Genomic DNA, 21476 nt, shown 5'->3' with positions numbered 1-21476 from the left:
GAATCCTGTGGAGGGAATCCCTCTATAATGTTCTCAATATAATGAATAAAAAAGGGTTCCCCTGTTGAGATAACCTCCTTGAAGCTTTGCATACTGTAAGTCTGTACAGTCGTTGCATGTTCAAACCAATTTTCTATTTATTTCATTGCCTCCTTTTCTGTGCAGTTTACTAATTTTAATGTGTCAGATGGGATTCAAGAGTATTCTCACTTTCTAACTGCATTACCCCTGCAAATAATTTAATTTTACAGTACGGTGATAAATATAGAATATTCAGTAGAAAAGTAACCCTGCTCCATAGACAAATGAATCAAAACCTATATTCGATTAGTTTGATGATCAATGGATATTATTTAATATTAAAATAAGCAGATGGAAGGAGCACATTCTTCGATATTTCTGTAGGGAGCAAGTGCTCCCCATAGTGGCTACATTTATAATCACATGGAGTGAATTGTTGAAAAGCTGATAATACAGCTTATATACACACAATACTTGTATGAAGAATCAATATTGACAGCTTTTTTAATTAATATTTCAGAGGAAAATGTAGCCTCATAATGTAGCCTCATACGTAATATTTTACAAGAAAACACTCCAGCAGACAGATAGCTATATACAGGTACTTGTTTTATTTACTGCAAGGTACAGTATGTGATACCTCAAGGCTCTAATTTTTCTAAATTTTTATAGACTGTTCATTATCATATACATTTTTATATGATGAACCCATTTTCAAAGTCTCTTCAATCCTATAGTAACTGTGTAAAGGTTTTCCACATGTATATGTTTGTTATGGGAATAATTTTTTTTACGATTCCACTTTGTATTGGTAACTGCAAGTAATTAAACTTTATATTGCTATATATGTTATTGGTGCACATTAGGGCCTAGCACGGGTTCTATTGTAGAAATGGGGCTAGCTTAGTTATGACACTATGAATCTTTGGCATTCTCTGATGGGAACAGAAGGTTCTATTGGCTTCACTACAGGACAATCTGATAATGTAAAGTGTTTGGCCAAGAGAAAGAGGTTGACTTATTACTAGTAATAATATCAATGGGTGAGGGAGGTGGTGAGTCTTATATTCTGCCATTTACTAAAAAGACCGTGGGTATATAACTGTGCATTTGTCTTATATTGTTTTTCCATGTATACATTGTTAATATACAGTACCCCACATAGTCTGTGTACTTTGGGATCTGTGGTATAGATCTGTCAGGCCAGAGTATGCAGCAGGGTAGCTGGGTACTAGGAATGATACTTACCTGCATGGCAGCTTGCAGATGGAGGTGCCAGCATCAACCCATGATATAGGCCTATGATTGCTGATGTAGGAGAGGACAGAGAGGAGTCTATATAGGGGCAGTGCTTGGCATGAGACTGGCAGAGTACAGTATGAATGCATGTTATTAGCATGAGTGGGAATTGTGCCTGAACTTAGCAGTGGACTGGAATAACTCTTTTAGACAGACCAAGCAGGCCCTGAATACTAGCGGCAATCTGATGAGCCTTTATGCAGCTCAAATATTGTGCAGGCCAGACTTCATGAATGATCGCTGGATTGTTCATATGGTCCTTTGATATCATCACTGTCAGCTGTACAACCCCCATTTACATGGAGTAATGTTTGCCGGCTAATGATGATTTATAGGCTTGCAGTTCTGATCATCTTAAGAACAAGCATTTTCTCATTTATAAACTGATCATTAGCCCTTTTACATAAGCTGATTGTCCAGAATCAGCGTTCCAGATCCTTGAAAGACAGTATCCCTAACAAAGGAATTGAATTGTACTGACCATTTAGTGGTCTGGGGCCTGTACTCCTTGCACTAACTCTTGGTTAGATTGGCTGAGAATAATTTCTGTATGAGGAACTGGCACAGAGGTAGTGAGAAGACATATAAAAAGTGAATGAGGCAATCCCACTAAAATGCCTAGGAGCAGTGGGTTTCTGGTCATCCCCAGGGGAGAACTCCTTATAGATCTTTCTTACCAACTTATGAAGAGATTTAATAATTTACCGTTAACCTCTTATCGCAGAATCATATCCATGTACATACTTCACAAAGTTGTATGTCATCTGCAGGGGATATTTACCACTGCATCACATACATGTACCCGTGGCCTCTTCCAAAAATATCAGCTGTCATGTTCCCTTTAATGGTGCGTTCACACCTACAGGATCTGCAGCTGATTTTCTGCAGCAGATTTCATTTAAATAACTGAACACAGCATCAAATCTGCTGCAGATCTGCTGCAGATCCTGTAGGTGTGAACGCACCCTAACTTAGGCTATGTTCACACTACGTATATTTCAGTCAGTATTGTGGTCCTCATATTGCAACCAAAACCAGGAGTGGATTGAAAACACAGAAAGGCTCTGTTCACACAATGTTGAAATTAAGTGGATGGCCGCCATTTAATGGCAGATATTTTCTGTTATTTTAGAACAACGGCTGTTATATTGAAATAATGGAAGTTATTTACTGTTATATGGCGGCCATCCACTCAATTTCAACATTGTGTGAACAGATCCTTTCTGTGTTTTTAATCCACTCCTGGTTTTGGTTGCAATATGAGGACCACAATACTGACTGAAATATACATAGTGTGAACCCAGCTTAAGCTGTTTCTCGACAAATGAAGCTGCTTCTCAATGGATGTGCGAAGACTAAGAGCACAGAAAGGCTGACATGGTTTATATACCAACCCAAGTTTGACTTCTTATCTTGACCATAATTACTAAAGATACTTCATTGATAAATTGCATTCGTACATAATTTGACTTGTAGAGAATAGCCTTTGTTTTAATGGTGTATATTAATATACCTTCCTAGAAGAAGGTTTTTTTAAAGCCTAATACGCGTTGGATTGGTTAATAAATGTGTTGAAATAATTATGTGATGATCATCAGTAGTCACATGAGGTTGTAGATCATTGAACGGAGAGGAAAAGGATTATCGATGTGGTGCAGCTTCCTGAGTGTGAATACAGGCGCATCCGGGGCCTGAAGCTTCTCTGACTATATGAACCAGGCTATTGGGGGGGGGGGACATGTAGAGTCGACCTGTCTCCTTTGTGTGAGTAATAAGAAATTAAGCAGTTTACCAGTGCAAATCATTGTACTGGATAAGGATCATTTTCCAAATTTTGCTAATGTTGTGCCGGAGGAGTGCTTGTTCCCATAGTCGGAGGGATTGGAGCAATTATCTTTGAACAATACAGAGAAAAAAAGCCCAGGCACCTTGTGTATTACCTCAGGTACAAGGGAAAAAGTAGAAGTAATCCTGCTCAACTTTTAGCCCTTTAGGCTTTATGCGCATCACCCCTATTCAGATGCTGGGATCAGGAGCGGGAACATGGTTCCTCCTTTGTCCAAGTTTACTTGCATAGTTACAGGACTGTAGTGACTGCAAAAGCTGACTGTACCAATCAGCTCCCAGACAGGATGCTCCCAGACAGGGACCCGTACAAAGCAATCAACAAAAAAAAAAAAATAGAAAACAAATGGTAATAGCAGTGGTCAGCACTGTCCCAAAAAGTCTATCAGACAGAGAGCTTGAATAGAACTGTAAAATTTATTGTATAGCACCAGTTATAACATGTTTCAGGAGACTCTCTCCCTTCATGAGATAAAATGCATTTATTTTTTTGTTGATTGAGATTATCTTTGGGCTTTGTTGGGTGTGGAGTGCTGATAATTTACTACTCACCAATTGTAAGTTGCCATTTGGTTGTTTGGAGTGTGTTCACACTAGAGGACGTTACCGCTCACAGAAAGTTTTTTCTTTTTTTTTTTTTTAAAGTGCTTGATAGAATTAGAAAAGATCCATTTGCAGTTTTTATGATACTATATGTGCTGTTTGCACCTTTTTCATGTTTTTATTCTCCATTTTTTGTATTTGCTGTTTTGCAGCTCAGTCTCACCATTTAGTATTGAAAGCACAAGACGACAGCGAAGGTCGGAATCTCCAGACTCCAGGAGGAGAAGAATACACAGGTGTGATTTTGAAGGATGTAACAAGGTCTATACAAAAAGTTCTCATCTAAAGGCACATAGAAGAACCCATACAGGTAGAGTACTATGTTCAGAATCCATGTTATATTTTTACAGGAAAGGTAAACTTTTTGCTGGTTATGGGCAAGGCGTTTATTGAGGGTGTTCAATCTTTTTGGTGCTGTGACCATAAACTTGAGGGAACGCTTAATGCAGAAAAGAAATAAAAATGTCCTACTTTATATCTATCCTCTCATGCTGTCTTGTCTCGTGCTGTAATCAAAACTGTGAAAAATTTATAATGAAGTTTTTCACAGTGGTACTACATCTTTACAGAATAGACTCTAGAAAGCTTCCACCATTACTTCAGAGATGGATTTGTCTTGACAGTGACAGCCCACTTAGCCAATCAATGAATGAAGCAAGACTGCACAGCGGCCAGTGATTGGCTGAGCAGGCTGTCACTGCCTAGACAAGTCCATCACAGAGTATTTAGCAGGGGGCCAGAAGACGCTGCTGGAGGACCGTAGGGGAGTGTGGTTAGGATGTAAATGGCTGGAGTACCCCTATAAGGTTCTTGTGTTCTCCTTCCAATCATTGGCACAGGCTCAGAGAGCAGTAATAATTATTAGAGATGAGTGAACCTTGAGCAGGCTCAATCCTGCTCTCTTGATTATCAGTGGATGAAGAAGTCGGAAGCAGCCCTAGGGAGTCCTGGAAAATATGGATACAGCCTTTTGCTATATCCAAGCCTTAGGGCTGCATCCAATTTCTTCAGCCACCAGTAATCAAATGCTGAGCATTCGGGTTCAGACAAACCCAAGCAAGCTTGAGGTTAGCTCTTCTTTAATAATCTCTCAGCAGTTTCATAGGAGAGATAAATATTTTGTCCAGTAGGTGGCAGCATCTCACAAAATCCAGCCTATTAGTTTCCCCACCATGTCTACATTGTTTTCATTGTTATAAATTTAACAATACATTCAGAAAAAATAAGACTGTGGACTGACTACGGACATTCTTGTGTGGCCATTGGCCTCTGTAGTTTCTTCCCCATGCATTGTTGGACCATAGCCTAACACCTGCAAAATCAGACAGTTAATTAAAAACTAAATTTTGCTCATATGCAGCCAATGCCACACATTTTTGGTTTACATATTGCTATGACTATGTGTTCTATGACTATGTGAATTATTTAATATCACAAAATCACATTTGTTGTTGTGATTACCATGAACTTGTAGCACAGTCATGGTTTCATGGAAACTGTGATTGTATGGTAATCACTGCAATAAACTGAAATACGACTGCACTATGCAAGTCAACCCAGATATTTAAGTAGCTGGAGGGTGGGGGGCAAGTTTCTTAAACAGCCCAGTGCACTTTATCAGCTGCTGAGTAGAGTACCCCTTTAAGAAATACTGCTTAGTTCCAGATGTGCTGCCTTTACCGTGTTTACCGTGTTCACAGTCGCAGTAGAAGCTATATCATTTTATTGAATTTGTATATTTTAGGGGCTTTTCACAGATGCCAAATAGTCTCTGGGATAGAAAACCTGTTTAAGCAAGAGTCTTTTTTCAGCAAACATGTGCAGTTTAAAGCTGACAGTATATGTGGGAATGTGGAAGTAAAAGTAATAAAATGGAGGCAATAAAAGGGAGATGGTCTGATTATGAGTGTGGAGTTGGCGATGCCCTCAGAAAGCACTTCTATGTGCAGATTGAAGTTTTGTTGGGCTCTTGCTATGACTCCATCTGCCACTAGATGGGGAAATAGAATTACATATTACAGTGTAAGGTCGGTTACAAGAGGTTTATTTTGATACTGAAACAATAGGGTTTTTTATTTTAATTATTTTGTTTGATCTAATTTTCTTACATCATCGCTATTTTTACTGAAAACATCAAACACGATTAGGCAAATACATAATGCTGTGAATGCCTGGGGTTATATAGTCATTTTGAGGTTATAAATTCCTTACCAGTCCATGAGAATGATCTCTTCAACTCATGGGTCTTTTGCCTTTTCTTCAAGTCAGTAATAAAAAAAATCAATACCTATTAATTGAGATGTATTAAAGAGGGCAGATGAAACCAGAGTGATCCTGAATAACAAAAGCTTTTGTCCATTCACATGTTTTATTGTGTCTCCATCTCATTATTATATATTATACAGATTAAAATGCTCCGAATTCCTTTTCATTTAATGAGTAGTAAAGTATCACGAGCCACAAACTTAGTAAAACAGATTAGGGCTTCACAATAACATTTATTCTGGTCTGTGTTTAGCATAAAGGTGTGTATATGGCTCAGCTGGTTCTACTGTAGTTTCCTTTATTATTTACATACATTAGGTGTCACTTCCTATACTAAGTCAGGAGTCACATGATCACTTCTTTGGGAGGACCTGTTTTCAGAAGAAAAAAAATTATTAACGGGGTTATCCAGCGTTTATATGGCCACTTTCTTCCACAGACAACACGACTCTTGTCTCCAGTTCAGGTGTGGTTTGCAATTAAGCTCCATTCACTTCAATGGAACTGAGTTGCAAAACTTCACGCAAACTGGAGACAAGAGTTGTGCTGCCTCTTGAAAAAAGTGTCCATCTTTTTTTAATGCTGAATAATCCTAAGAGGGAATTTATCAATGTTAATATGCCAGTTTCCAGCATAAATAAATTGCACGTCGATTTGAGCATATCTTTGCATCTCTCCATTATGCAATGCCTGCCACCTTTAAAAAGGTAAAGAAATCCCGCCACTCGCTGTATTCTGCTCTTGTCATTTTTATTTGAGCAATTGTCACGCTGCTTGTGTTCCGATCTCGGTCTTTATATGCTGTTGATAAAGACCGAGATAGGTCTGACTTTGAACGCATACAACATGACAATAAAAATGACAAGAGCAGAATAGAGCGAGTGCCAGGATTTCTTCACCTTTGCTCACCCCACGAGCACCACATGTGCTTATATATCACTGGTTCACACACCTTCCTTGCCTCCTATGATATGCCTCTCATGTCCGTTTTTATCCATTTACATTATACATGGTGAAACAAAGCTAGGGCGGAAAGATAGTGTACCAAGAGGACATTGCAGAGCCAGACTTAAATACAAAGAAGTAAAAGCTTGGGTCTTTATGTTCGTTTAGAAAGACACAGTTGAGAGGAGCATCCATAATCCTCTGATGGAATAGTGCTGCCACCAAAAACCTTTTATTTCAGCTCTTGTTTCTAGAAGATCCATTAGCAATGTTTTCAGAACGGTAAAGCACATTGCAGCACTTTGACTGGTGTACACTTCAAATTAAGTAGTTATTTCTTGTTAACCCATTCATCTGTAATTCCTTCTGAGAATGAATGAATTGTCAGCACTGACTGGGCAGTGTCAGAATGTGCAGGGGAAACCCTCCAAGGACAAGGGGAATACACCAACAAATCGTGCAGCAGGCATAGTGAATGGTGTTACAAGAAATAACTCCATCTGTGCTTTTAGAACACAGAAAAACACTTTTATTATTGTGCAAAGTATCACAGGCATTCCCAGGCCGTGTTACTGCTTGATTGATATCTGGAAGCTGAGCCCTGACTGTCAATCACGCAGGGATAGGGATGGGAGAAGGAGCAAGGACATGTTCCAGCCTACACTTCTTATGAAAGCCTCTTTCTTTGCACTAGAAAATAAAAGGATTTCTCCTCCAGAAACAGCACCTCTCCTTTCCCAAGTTTAGGTGTGGTTTTGTCACTCAGGCCCATTGAAGTGAATGGAGCTGAATTATGACACCACACACAACCTGGGACAGGGGTGGCGCTGTTTTTTCGAGAAAGTTTAGCTTTTCCTGATCCCTAGATAACCCCTATAAAAGGGAATCTTATAGCTAATGTTGCTCATTTACTGCAGGTAAACTATTAGTAGTTATTACGAGTGTCAAATTTAGTTTTTGAGGAACCCTAATAGTTTAGATCTTGAGGATTTCTTGCTAAAACATGCCATGCCTGTGATTGTATTTATTATTGCCATGCTCAATCAGTTGCATTCAGGGAATGCTCAGACTTGGTGGAGTTCCTTAAAGGGGTTGTGTAGCAAAAATCTTTATCTTTCAGATCAACTGGTTTCAGAAAGTTATATAGATTTGTAATTTACTTCTATTTTAAAATCTCAAAATCTCTCTTCCCATGCTTATCAGCTGCTGTATGTCCTGCATGAAATGGTGTTGTTTTTTTTTAGTGTGTTACAGTGCTCTCTGCTGACATCTCTGTCGGAGACAGGAACTGTCCAGAGCAGCAGCAAATTCACATAGAAAACTTTTTCTGCTCTGGACAGTTCCTGTCTCGGACAGAAATGGCAGCAGAGAGCACCTGTCAGATTAAAAAGAAAACCTTTCCTACTAGAAAACTTGAGATTTTTAAATAGAAGTAAATTAAAAATCTATATGAATTTCTGAAACCAGTTAATTTGAAAGAAAATGATAAACCCTTTAAAGTCTGGAATTAAGAAATCCTACAATTAATGATAGGCAATATTGTCAAAGTATTCAACAATGCTAACTGAATCCATGTACATGACTTTGTACACACATATTGTTAAGGTCACATACAATAGCTTACCCGATCAATCATTAACCGTAGCTTTTTACAATGTGCAAATAGTAATGTAGTTCACTAAAAATAGATATAAATTGTTGGGTCAAACTACAGCTTGGAAATAGCATGAGGGAATAGCATCTAACTTAGCTGTAGCCAAGCTGTGTTAGCCCAGTGTTCCTAGGCTTTGTCTGCTATGGTGGTTGTTTCACTTCTTTCGTTTTTTTTTTTTCACCCTTTTAGGCCATGTTGACACAATGTCTTCTTTTAGAAAAATATTGGCTGTTATTTGATACTCTAAATTTTCTTCAATAATCTTTAATTATTTCCATTGAAGTCTATGAAAATAATGGCCGCTAGTTGATACAATGTATACAATAATGGCCATTAATGGAATAATGGCCAAATAACAGATGTTATTTTAAGTTGTTCACACACAGTTTTTTTTTCTTACTGTGCTTTCAACAAAACTCAACAAACCCGAGGAGGCAGGTATGTGTCCCGCATTGTTAGTCAGGGTAAACTCCGCTCCGGAGAACCGTTAGGAGCACTGCCGCGTCATCAGGCCGACCCCCTCCATTGGTTATTATTAGAAGGGGTGGACTGGATCATGCAACAGTGCTCCTAATGGTGCTCTGGAATTAAGTTTACCCTGACTAACCATGCGGGACCAGCACAGAAGAGGAAGGTTAGAGACATACCTTCCTCCTCAGTGTCCCAGGCGCTATAGGGAGCTATCAGATTTGTCTAACCTGCTGATAGTTCCCCTTTAAGGGAAATAATGTGCCGGGGCATACTATTTTTTTATGTATATCCTATGTACAGGTGTTGTTGTACTGTACTTCAGGTGTGTTATTATTAGTGATGAGCAAACATGTTCATAACTGTTCGTATATTTGTATGAACATGACACTAATTGTTTGTGTTCGTTGATCACAAACAATTTGTTAGATGATTGGAATGGTTTATAACGATCATTTTTGAATATATTCAAACTTGCGAATGTACGCCACTGCATATTTCGTTTTGTGTCTGAAAATATGTATGCATGTGCGTAACTTTAGAACGAAACTTACACAATCTGTACGCAAATGAATGCAAATGCGTATGCCATTGCGTAATTTACGCTTTGCACTTGATAATCTGTACGCATGTGCGTAGACCGGAACGTGCGCTTCTACTGTATGTTATTGGTTTGTGAATGTTTCGCAAACACGAATTGATCACTATCCATTTTTTCTATGCTTGTGTTCGAGAGCCGAACCGAACATCGGGATCACTAGTTATTATACTGCTTGGAACAAGTAAAAAGGGGAACCAAATGTTTGGGTCTGTTTTGAGTAGGGGTTGGTTGTTCAGACACAGGTTAACATGGTTAAGGAATCCTGCATGGTCGAGTTTAAGCCATGGGTCAAATTGCCTAACAGTTACTTTTTTCACTGTATTTGACCAACATTTCCTCTATAAATGCCCAGTGTCTCCTATAGACTACTGTTTAAGTGACTTCTGCCCAGGCTGTGCCCACATGATACAGCCCAAGTGTTTCATTACTTGTTCCAGAACTCTTTCATTACAATTTTTCTCATTAATTGCCAAGGTTCCCTAATTATATGATAGTCTTTTCTGACCCGCAGGTATTCCTGTACTTCAGGATTGCATGTTTTTTTCGGCATAGGCCCAAAATGTAATTAACCATGTTTTTATGCTCTGTAGTTATGTGACTCCCTGCCCAAGAGCCAGATCTTTGTGTGTGACTAGATTTTACTACTTAGAACATCATTAAGCAATGTCAGTCATCTAACGTGGGAGATCTGCAGAGCTACTTTATGTAAAAAATAAAATCTTTCTTTATTGTTTCAGACGTAAGAATCTTTTTTTTCATGTTTTTATGAGCCTGTATACAAACTGGTGCCAGGATAAAGTTAACACTAGTGCTTGAGCTGCTCAGTAGAATCAGTTCTTAAAGTTATTTGAGTTGTATACTTCCATGCTGGGACAGGTTTAGAAAAAAAGCAACCTATGTTTGCTTTCCTTTTATTGCACAGTAACCGCACATATGTTAAACAAAGCTAATGTGTTTAATGCAACCGAAACCAAACTTTTATTGTAAAACAAGACAGTGGCTTTGTGCAAAGTTTTGAGTAACCCTTTCCTTCTTTATAGGCTTGTGAATGATATAAGGGATCTTATACTTTATAATACCAAGTACTCTAAAGACTGCTGCTCAATAAGCAAAATGAATAATGGTACTTGAAGTAACAAAGCTGAACGTTGTTAAATGTATTATTTGTTGTTTGTATCTGCCAAGTGGTAATATATCAGACAGTCGTGACATTAGGTGGGAAAACATTGCTTCATCTTGGTCATCACAGTATAACCTCCAAGCTTACTAGATGTCCCACAACCAAATATTACCCATAATCACACAGGCGCCTGTCCTTTATAAATACTCCTATAATATTGCACAGAATAAATATAGAAAAGATGAGATGGAATTGAACATGACACCATTCTCTACAGGATACCTGGTTAGGGACAGTCTTAGAAGATCAGTTAAAGGGAACATGTCATCACTTTCATGCTGCTTAAGGCTGCGTTCACACTACGTATATTTCAGTCAGTATTGCAACCAAAACCAGGAGTGGATTAAAAACACAGAAAGGATCTGTTCACACAATGTTGAAATTGAGTGGATGGCCGCCATTTAATGGCAAATATTTGCTGTTATTTTAGAACAACGGCTGTTATATTGAAATAATGGCCGTTATTTACTGTTATATGGCGGCCATCCACTCAATTTCAACATTGTGTGAACAGATCCTTTCTGTGTTTTTAATCCACTCCTGGTTTTGGTTGCAATACTGACTGAAATATACTGACTGAAATATACGTTGTGTGAACGCAGCCTGAACCATGAGTCATTGGGGCAGTCCCCACATTTTAAGAGACGGCAGGGCAGGCAGAAGCAACCACTCCAATGGCTTATGTTTGTGGCAGCATAAAAGTAATGACAAGTTCCCTTTCAGTAAGATTGTATAGTTACATTTAACCCCTTCGGGACCAGGCTAATTTTCGTTTTTTTGCATTTTCGTTTTTTCCTCCTTGTGCTTAAAAGGCCATAGTACTTGCATTTTTACACCTACAGACCCACATGAGCCCTTATTTTTTGCGTCACTAATTGTACTTTGCAATGACAGGCTGAACTTTTGCATAAAATATGCTGCGAAACCAGAAAAAAATAATATGCGCAGTGAAATTGAAAAAAAAAAACGCAATTATTTTTCTTTGGGGCGATTGTGTTTTTACGCCGTGTGTCCTATGGAAAAACTGACATGTTTTATATGATTAAAACGATATCTAACATGTATAACTTTTGTTTTATCTGATGGCCTGTAAAAAATTCAAACCATTGTTAACAAATATACGTTCCTTAAAATCGCTCCATTCCCAGGCTTATAACGCTTTTATCCTTTGGTCTATGGGGCTGTGTGAGGTGTCATTTTTTGCGCCATGATGTGTTCTTTCTATTGGTACCTTGATTGCGCATATGCGACTTTTTAATCGCTTTTTATTACATTTTTTCTGGATTTGATGCGACCAAAAATGCGCAATTTTGCACTTTGGAATTTTTTTTGCGCTTACACCGTTTACAGTACGAGATCAGGGATGTGATTAATTAATCTCCCCCACTAAACACCAGGGAACGCCGCGCGGCCCCACTCTGAACACCCGCACGAGGATGTACAGTTACGTCCTCGTGCGGGAAAGGGTTAAGAGATTAAGAATAGTGGTAGGTGTATCATGGAAAAGGTATACTGAAGTCTGAATTAAAGGGGAACTCTGGATAAGAAAAACTTGTTTTCTGTTAAAAGTACATTAAAAGTTATATAAATTTGTCTATACAATCTGTTACGGTATCTGTACAGTTCTGCCACACTGGTAGCTGATAGAAATCCAGGAAGTGAAAAAATATGGCCTCTGTGCGGATCCACATTGTCTCCTGCTCCTTCTGCTATCCCCCTTAGGAGACAAATATTCCATGCCTCTGTCTCACATTGTGTGTGTTTGCTAGGCACAGGCTGATGATGCAGACAGGGGGCAGGGCGTGATTCACCATCTCAGACTGGCCAGAAGCAGGTGATTCAGCTTTGCTGGTTGTGCAAAAGTCTACAGAGAAATTAGGGTTGTGTTCACACATGTTGGAGTGCCATTGCAGTACTGCAGTATCTGCACAAAAATGATGCAGTAACACAAGAGGATAAGAGCCAACACTGCCAATCCCACCTGCACAAAAAACAAGGCATAAACAGTATATCCCATGTAAGTAAGATAATATCGGATAAAGTCCTTTTTGTGGGAATCAACTTCAAAGATAAAAGATGCTTGATCATAATATGTGCATGGAAAAAAAAAATAATTTAACCCCTAGACGACCCTGGACGTAGGGTTACGTCATGGAAGTCTGTCCCCAGACGACCCATGACGTAACTGTACGTTCTGGGTGTTTCTCCCGCTAGGAAGTGTGCACCGGAGCGGAGCGCACTTCATAGCAGGTGGGGGCCAGCTGCAGTGACCTTACCGGTAATGACACGCTGCAGCGATCGCGCTGCCGCATGTCATTAACCACTTAAACGCCGCGACCGCAGCGTTTAAGTGTAAGTGACAGGGGGAGTCCCGATCGGTAAAACGGACTGCCGGAGGTCTCTCACCTGCCTCCGTGCGGTCCGATCGGCAATCTGCTACACTACGCCTGCACAGGCAGGCTCAATGAGCAGATCGCCGATAACACTGATCAATGCTATGCCTATGGCATAGCAATCATCAGTGTAGAAATCAAACTAGTGTATGTAAAAGTCCCCCAAAGGGACTTCAAATGTGTAAAAAAAATAAGTTCAAAACACTATTACACTACCCCAAAACCCCTCCCCCAATAAAAGTTGAAATAACCCCCCCTATCCTATTATATAAATAAAACATATAAAAATAAATAAATAGATAAACATATAATATACTGTAGCGTGCGTAATTGTCCGATCTATTAAAATATAACAAGCATCATTGTGATCGGTGAACGGCGTAGACGAAAAGAGGGAAAAAAGTGCACAGATTACCGATTTTATGTTACATTATATATTAAAAAAAATCAATAAAAAGTGATCAAAACGTCCGATCTTCACAAATATGGTATTAATAAAAACTAGAGATCATGGCGGAAAAAAATTACACCCCATACAGCCCCGTAGGTGAAAAAATAAAACCTTTATAAGCGTCACAATAGGCCCATTTTATTAATATTTAATTGCCAAAAAAAAGGATTTCATAAAAAAATACATATATAACATTAGAGAATCTGTGTAACCTGCATATGGTTGTGTTCAGGCTGACCTATAGAATAATAGTATCATGTCGCTGTTACCATATAGTGTATTACGTAGACACAGGAACCCCCCAAACGTTACCATATTGCATTCTTTTTTACGATTTCACCTATTTATATCTTCATAAATAATATATTTGGGATTCCATCATACATGTTATGGTAGAATGAAAGACGCCATTACAAAGTACAACTATTCCTGTAAAAAACAAGCACTTACATGGCTTGTAGATAGAAAACTGAGAGTGCTAGAGCTCTTAGAAAGGGGGAGGGAAAAACGAAAACACTAAGATCAAAATTCGCGCGGTCCACTGGGTCATTTTGGGCCTGGTCCTCAAAGGGTTAAAAATGTATTTGCTTTATTCCAATATCAGCATTACAGGTAGAGAATACAGCGTGCTGTGCGGGGGGACCACAATGAAATGATAAAGTACTGCAAATAATTCAGTAACACAATGAAACTGCAATGTGTGAACACAGCCTAGATGTTCTGCAACAGCTTTGGGCGGGGAATAGGCAGGGTGGGGGACTGTGTTAAACAGCTGAGGGAAAGCATTGCATTCTGGAACCAGTAGTCCTGTGTACAACTAATAAACCAGGAAGTGTAGAAACACAAAACAGAACAACCCCCCCCCCCCCAAAAAAAAATAATAATAATGGATTTTTGGTAGTTTCAAAACTGGGATAGATAGGTAAGTATTGTTATATGCTTCTGCAGAAGTTTCATTTTTTTTTACCTCTACCCGGAGTTCCCCTTTAAATGCTGAGAAGCATATGTGAATAAAGTAAATAAAGATAGTAGGCTGCTATACTAAAAATGGGTCACATGCTTTTAAAGATTATTTGTGAAGTCTAATATTCTATGTTATAGCAGCATATAAAGTTCTGTGATTTCCATTGATGAGTTTCTATACATGCCTGTGTGTGGGCAGGAACAGCATGGCCCTCTCTGTTAGTCCTGGCTGCATTTTAAGAGATTGACTGATTTAAATAATCCCTTAACAGTAAGACGAGTATATGATACACCTCGCAGGCACCCTGTATGTAAAACCAGGTAATGCCCAGTTTCCCTACAGGAGAAATGAAGCATTACATTCGCATCCATTCACATCAATAACTTGGCTGTGGAATATGGAACTGGACAGGACTCCCAGATTGAAAGGCACTCCATATAATCACTCTTCATTTCAGCCAAGAAGTAAGGATTAAGGATCTTCTCATGCACGGCGCAGGTCTTTTTCTGAGCACCAGCCTGCCACAGAGCACTGGGACAGGCCCGCCGGCCCCCACTGTGACAAAGCCCCCCTCCTCTCTGAGAATCAATGGAGCCGCGTCACAGAGGGGAGATCACCACACTTGGGGCCGGTAGGTCCACCCCCAGTGCTTCATGCTGGGTTCTTGCTCGGGAATAGACTTGCGCTGTGCATGAGATTTGGGCAGTGGTTAAAAAAAAAAGGACCATGCCACCTGAATCCCAGCATCAGCACCGATCTATTCATGTAAAAAACACTGAAGCAATGTACCTAGTAAAGGTTTATTTATAGCATGGAATGCATACCTAAGGATATGTTCACACTGAGCAAAAACAGCGGAATTGGACAGAGCACCATCACTGTTACCAACCATAGTTTATGTGTATTGCAGGACTTTAGTTGTGCCCCTCATTATACATTATCGTATTACAGGTATATTCTTGCCTAGAGGGAGAATAGGGAAGAATCCCTGCAATCCCTGTGATGTGGTGGTACATGAAGTGGGTACCAGGCTATGTGCACATGCTTGTGCATAAGCCGTAAAACTGAGTTTACAAATAGAGATGATCGAACATCGGAAAATCTTAGGTTCTATCGAACTCGAAACTTGTTGAACCTTCCGCATTTGATTGCCGATGCCTTTCCGGTCCATGTGGAAGAAGGAGACAGCCCGGATACCACCTGGAATTCTGGGATACAGCCTATTACCTAGGCTGAAACCCGGAATTCTAGGCAGTACCCGGGCTGTGTTCTCCTTCCACATGGACCGGAAAGGCATCGGCAATCAAATGCGGAAGGTTCAACAAGGTTCGAGTTCGATAGAACCTAAAATTTTCCGATGTTCAATCATCTCTATATACAAACGAATACAATGTTTATACTTACAATTGTTCATTTTATACTTCTTTTGGGTAAAACATACTATATATGTGATTAGACTGCAGTACCTGTAGTTTTTTCCCTTGTATGTTCAAAGCTTTGAATATCAATTTAAAACACTTACAAGTTTGTATTGAAAAGAGTTGATAGATTTAAACTTTAACAAAAGCAAAGTCATGTATACAGATGGGCAGATTTAGAGAATGTTAATGCAAACTGTTGTGCCCTTGGCAATGGTATGATGACACTAGTTAAAATATAGATTTTTATATTGTTAACATGTTCTCTAACTTAATATAATGATTGTATTTTGTGATTGCATATAAAATCTCAATATAATATATTTATATATTTTTTTTAAAGGAGAGAAACCTTACATGTGTACCTGGGAAGGTTGCACCTGGAAGTTTGCACGCTCAGATGAACTAACAAGGCATTACCGCAAACATACAGGAGTGAAGCCATTTAAATGTGCAGACTGTGATCGCAGTTTCTCTCGTTCGGATCACTTAGCATTGCATCGACGGAGACACATGCTGGTTTAAGTCAAAGTCCTTCCAAACATGCGGAAAAGCGGGTCCTTTTCTTATTCATCTATTCAGCAGGGCTGAATCCACTCACAGTGTTATGGAAACAGGATGCCCACAAGTGATCCAAAGTGAAGGGATGTACCAGGAAGTGCCATGCTTCTGAGGGAAAAGCTTCAAGCATGGAATCTCCAGTACCTTCCATACCTCAGATCCAGAGACTTTCACACTGAGGACACAGGCACTTTTTATGGGCTATGACCTGCATCATTTTACACAGCATCTATTGTACATTTCCCCCATCTATGGACAAATCTTTTTGAAAGATTTTCTCCTAATTTTCAAAAATGATGTATCATAGACTGTTTTCAAGGTCATAAATGTTCAACTGATACTTTTTGTTTTCTTTTGGGAAATGTTTTTGTAAAGTAACCATGAAATAGTGGACAATTGAGAACAGGTACATGTATAAAGTGGACTGACAGCAAGTTCCTTTATCAGACCATGGGATTTTGCAATAACCGCGATGGTGATGAGATGTCCCTCACAATTTCCATCAAGCAAAGCGGGCATAACAATAGCATACTCCTTCTTTAAGTATTCAGATTTTTTTCTCTTTCTTTGTTGTCTGTGAAAGTATATAGGCCGGTATCTTAAGTGAAGTACTGTTTGTGTTTGTGAATTGACTTGGCCTTGCCTAAAGCCTTCTTATATTTCCTCCACATATATACATCAATATCCAAAACTATTGCACAGGCTCTCAGTATTATTCTGTTTTACAGAGTTAAGGAACACAATTTGAGGTATTATGGCAAAGTTTGGCCCCATCCTGAATAGGGATATGGGGGAAATCAGATAGCACAAACTGGAACGGTTGCACTTCTTGCTGCTAAATAGCAATAATGACTGTCTTATATGGATTTACTATAGATCAAGTACTTAAACTGCATTTTTTTACAACATCACAGGAGGCCTTTGTCTAAATATATTATATTAGATATTAGAACCCTAACACAAGTTTAAAAGGCTGCTCATGGTAAAATTTGACAATTTCAAATGTGAATAAAATGTATAGATAAAACATTATCCCACCTAAGTCAGTTGGAGTCTGGCCTTGAGATCAAATATATTTTGTAGTTCTTCTTCATATGGGAAACTTTTTGTTGAGAAAATTGAACATTCACCAGCTTTTACCTAGGGAGCAATGTATCATTTGCTTCCCAATGGTATTATTATTGTTCAGCAGTTTACTCTGGATCTGTAATGGCTTTATGTTGTGTGAGAAAGCAAGCAATATAGGATCTGAGTAAACTAACACACACAATGTGATTGATTTCAGTATTAATTGCAAATAAATGCATGATTGTTTTATGCATTAAGATCTATTTTTAGTATTATATAGCTATATACTATCAGTATCAGAAATACCATATCATAAGTGCTCTGTTCAGCACTAAATTAAAGATTGTATTCTTATACAATATAAAGCACACTCATTCCTGATTATAGTATTGTTTTAGTGTCAAGCAATATGGTTATGGTGGCATCATATCACTGACAAGCACATAATGGCCTGTACCAGTACTGATGGCCCTGTCATCCCGGGAGCTTTACTTGGAGGTGTTTTATTCTAACATATAGCTAGCCTGCCCCCAATACACAAAGGAAGGGAAAGGGTTAAGATCATAGAAAAAAATTGACGTTAAAAAGTTGTAAGCATGTACAGTATATGTTGGTATATACAACTTGTTTTATAACTGATGGGGTACATGTGTTTTAAAGTTTGTTTAGTGTGACTATTTTTTTTTTACTTGTGTTTAGTGATGTTCCTGAGATGAAGTTTTGTGTTTCATGTTTTATGCCTCTTGATATTATCTGTAATTCAGAATAGCAAAAACAAAAAAAAAAACACATTTTATGAAAATATTTGCACAAAGTGTATAACTAACCAGACATGAATTTTAACAATGGCAAATAGAAACTTCTCCTATTACAGATGTCCTAAAAAAGATATACAGATGTAGCAGAGCTGAGTTTGTCATTTGTAACCCTTGGGAACATTCATTCAACGTGGTAGATATATTGGTATATATTAAATGTAAAATAGAAAATAGCGCTAGTACAATTTGCTTGAACACAGCTCTATTTTTGTGGTCAAGTGGGATGTGTTAAAAAAATGTTACAGTGGTATGCCGCCTTTATATGATACCTGCTGTATTATGTACTAAGGGTGCATTCACATGTGCAGGATCCGCAGCAGATTTTATGTTGTTTTCAGTCATTTAGTTACATTGATATCTGCAGCATCAAATCTGCCCCATAAAATCTGCTGCGGAACCTGTACGTGTGAACGCACCCTAAGGCAAACAATTGGCGTTATTTTAAAACATTAGCTGTTGTTATGAGATAACGGCCATAATTTGTCATAAAATGATGGCCATCCACTAAATTTTAACAGTGTGTGAACATAGCCTGTGTTTTCAATCCACTCCTGGTTTTGGTTGCAATTATGAGGACCAAAATACTGAGCAAAAATACTGTGTGTGAACCCAGCCTAAAGCAGTTTGTGAACCAGTAAACATCAGGTAAAGGTGCAGAGTACAGATGTAACCTTTCATTTATTGTCAGAATATTCACAATATTTATCGCTGGTGAAATTTGTTGAAACCAATGTTCTCCTATACCTGCTATAGTTGTTGGAGCAGTTATTAGTAACCTTTGGGTCTTTATTGTAATGTTCCTTACTCAGTGCAAATATACTGCAATGTATTATACTACACATGCACTGCATGTGCCAATACAATGTGCCGGTGGAGATATTACATCAAAAAAGTATTTTCTAAATGTACCCTTTTGGGTTTCATGATAAATTCAGCTCTTCTGTATCTATAGGAGGAAGAATTAACACAATGATTATCAGTTGCTGTCTATTAGGGCACAGAGAAGACTTTGTATGAAAATGTCAGTAAAAAATCTCTTATGTATTTACCTAATATTTAAGAAAATAAAGCACAACAGATGATTTTTAGAAACTATAGGAAATGTTTTATGGAAAATTGTTGAGTATTGATAAATGTTTGTGAAAAGCATTTTTATTACTGTTTCTTTATTGCAAGACCTAATGGTGAACAATATACAGTAAATAAATCATGAAGTATACCCAGTACTGTAATAGGGCAACTATGTATAGGATAGCCTGTGACATACTCAGAAAGCCGGTTAATCATGAACAGATACATTAAAGGGAAACCATTAAAAGTGTTACACACTGTTAAGGTCCCTTTTGTCATTATGTTATTTCTATTTCAATTCCTGTCCCTGATCCCAGTGCTTCTGGTCTTGTCCTTCACCCTGTCAATGTTGGTTTATAGTATATTATGTAGATACAAATCATGAACTACTGTACATCATAATAACATCGATCACATGATCACAAGTGTTGTCATCAGAGACAGTGAAGCCACTGAAGGCTTTGTATCTGTAACTTGTACCAGAAATTTTCATATATTTAAAGGGTAATTCTAACCATAAATTTTCTAAACTATTAGGAGTGCTTAAAAAAAACAGAGCAATGCCTTCTTACCTGCCCTGATCCCCTACAGCTGCCATCCCAACAGCTCCTGATCTCTGCTGCTCTCCACTTCTTCCTGCTCTCGCTGACATGGTGACCCTGCAGGAAGTGCCTGTTTAGCCAATCACTAGCTGAAGTGGGTCACTGCTTAGGCTAGGTGTTAGCTGCAGGGTTAGCATGTCAGAAAAAGCAGGAAGCGGTGGAGAACAGAAGGGATTAGGAGCTGTTGGTACAGACAATGCAAATGAGCAGATGAGAATGCTTTGTTATTTTAAAAAAAGCACAGCACTTCTTTAAAAAAAAAAAAAAAAAACAATTCTATAGCTGGAAAAACCCTCAAACATACAACATAAATTTTAACCCCTGCCTGACCGCAGCCCTGCTGCAGTCAGGTAGGGGTTAAGTGCAGCTAAAGAGAAAATAAACAAACAGTTAACTCACCTGTGACCCATTCCTGGTGCAGGCAGTGTGACTTACACTGCCTGCTCCAGAGATCCCCGAAGCACTCCCAGGCAGCTGAGGGTCTCATCGGAGAAGCTTGGAGACGCTTGGCTGCTGGGAGAGCTTTAGGAGAATGACAGAGGCTTTGGGAACTTCCAGTGCCAGAAACAGGTCACAGGTGAGTTATCTGTTTTTTTTATAGTGGTCACTCCATACGGTGGGCATGCGGCCATTTTTGCTCTCCCCCACCGTATGGGGCAAACTATACCCGACGTATAGGATGACCCCCGACTTCTAAGAGGATTTTTTTTTGGGTTAAAAAGTTGTTTAATGCACCTAAAAATATGGTACCAGAAATCCAGGTCCAGTCTCCTGTGGGCAGATTTTCTGACTTGTGCTGGTTGTAAAAAACAGTCTAAACACAGGAATTCTGGTCTGTACAGAGAGTCACAGCTCAATCTGTCCCTCAATCACATGACTGCCTTCTCTCTGTGAGCACTCAGATGGCCTGAGATACTGTACAGAGGACTTCCTGTTTTCTGACTGTTTCCTGTTTTTTGAGAAAAAAAAACTGTCAGAAAACAAGAAGTGCCGTGTTTTCCATGATAACTAAAAAAATAATGAATGTAAATTGCAAACTTGCAAAATTGGGAAATATTAAAATGGGATTGTAGTTTAGAATTTTATGGCATATTGCTAGGATATTCTATAACTTCTGAGTCTTGATCTCTAGAACCACTATCAAACCTGAGAATTAGAGTAGTGCCTTCATATTTTCCAGAACATTGGCATCCCCATTTACCTGATGTGCAGATCAAGTGAATGACCTTCGTTGCAGCTTCCTGCTCAA

At 38.7% G+C, this 21476-nt stretch overlaps 1 protein-coding gene across 4 annotated transcripts in view; it reads left to right on the top strand.

The window, feature by feature from the left end:
* KLF12 (KLF transcription factor 12) overlaps positions 1–20245 on the top strand; it is a 213265-nt gene extending 193020 nt beyond the window's left edge. For all 4 annotated transcript variants that reach the window (XM_069970616.1, XM_069970619.1, XM_069970618.1 and 1 more), the window contains 2 exons: positions 3921–4078; positions 16451–20245. In XM_069970616.1, the coding sequence (XP_069826717.1) occupies positions 3921–4078; positions 16451–16632 (340 nt within the window). In that variant the 3' untranslated portion in view covers positions 16633–20245. The remainder of the gene's footprint in view (positions 1–3920; positions 4079–16450) is intronic.
* Positions 20246–21476: the final 1231 nt, after the last annotated feature.

Source organism: Dendropsophus ebraccatus, chromosome 5, assembly GCF_027789765.1.
Source record: "Dendropsophus ebraccatus isolate aDenEbr1 chromosome 5, aDenEbr1.pat, whole genome shotgun sequence".
NCBI lineage: Eukaryota > Metazoa > Chordata > Amphibia > Anura > Hylidae > Dendropsophus > Dendropsophus ebraccatus.
Note: the sequence above shows the minus strand (reverse complement) of the source record. Positions and strands in the feature narration are given on the sequence as shown.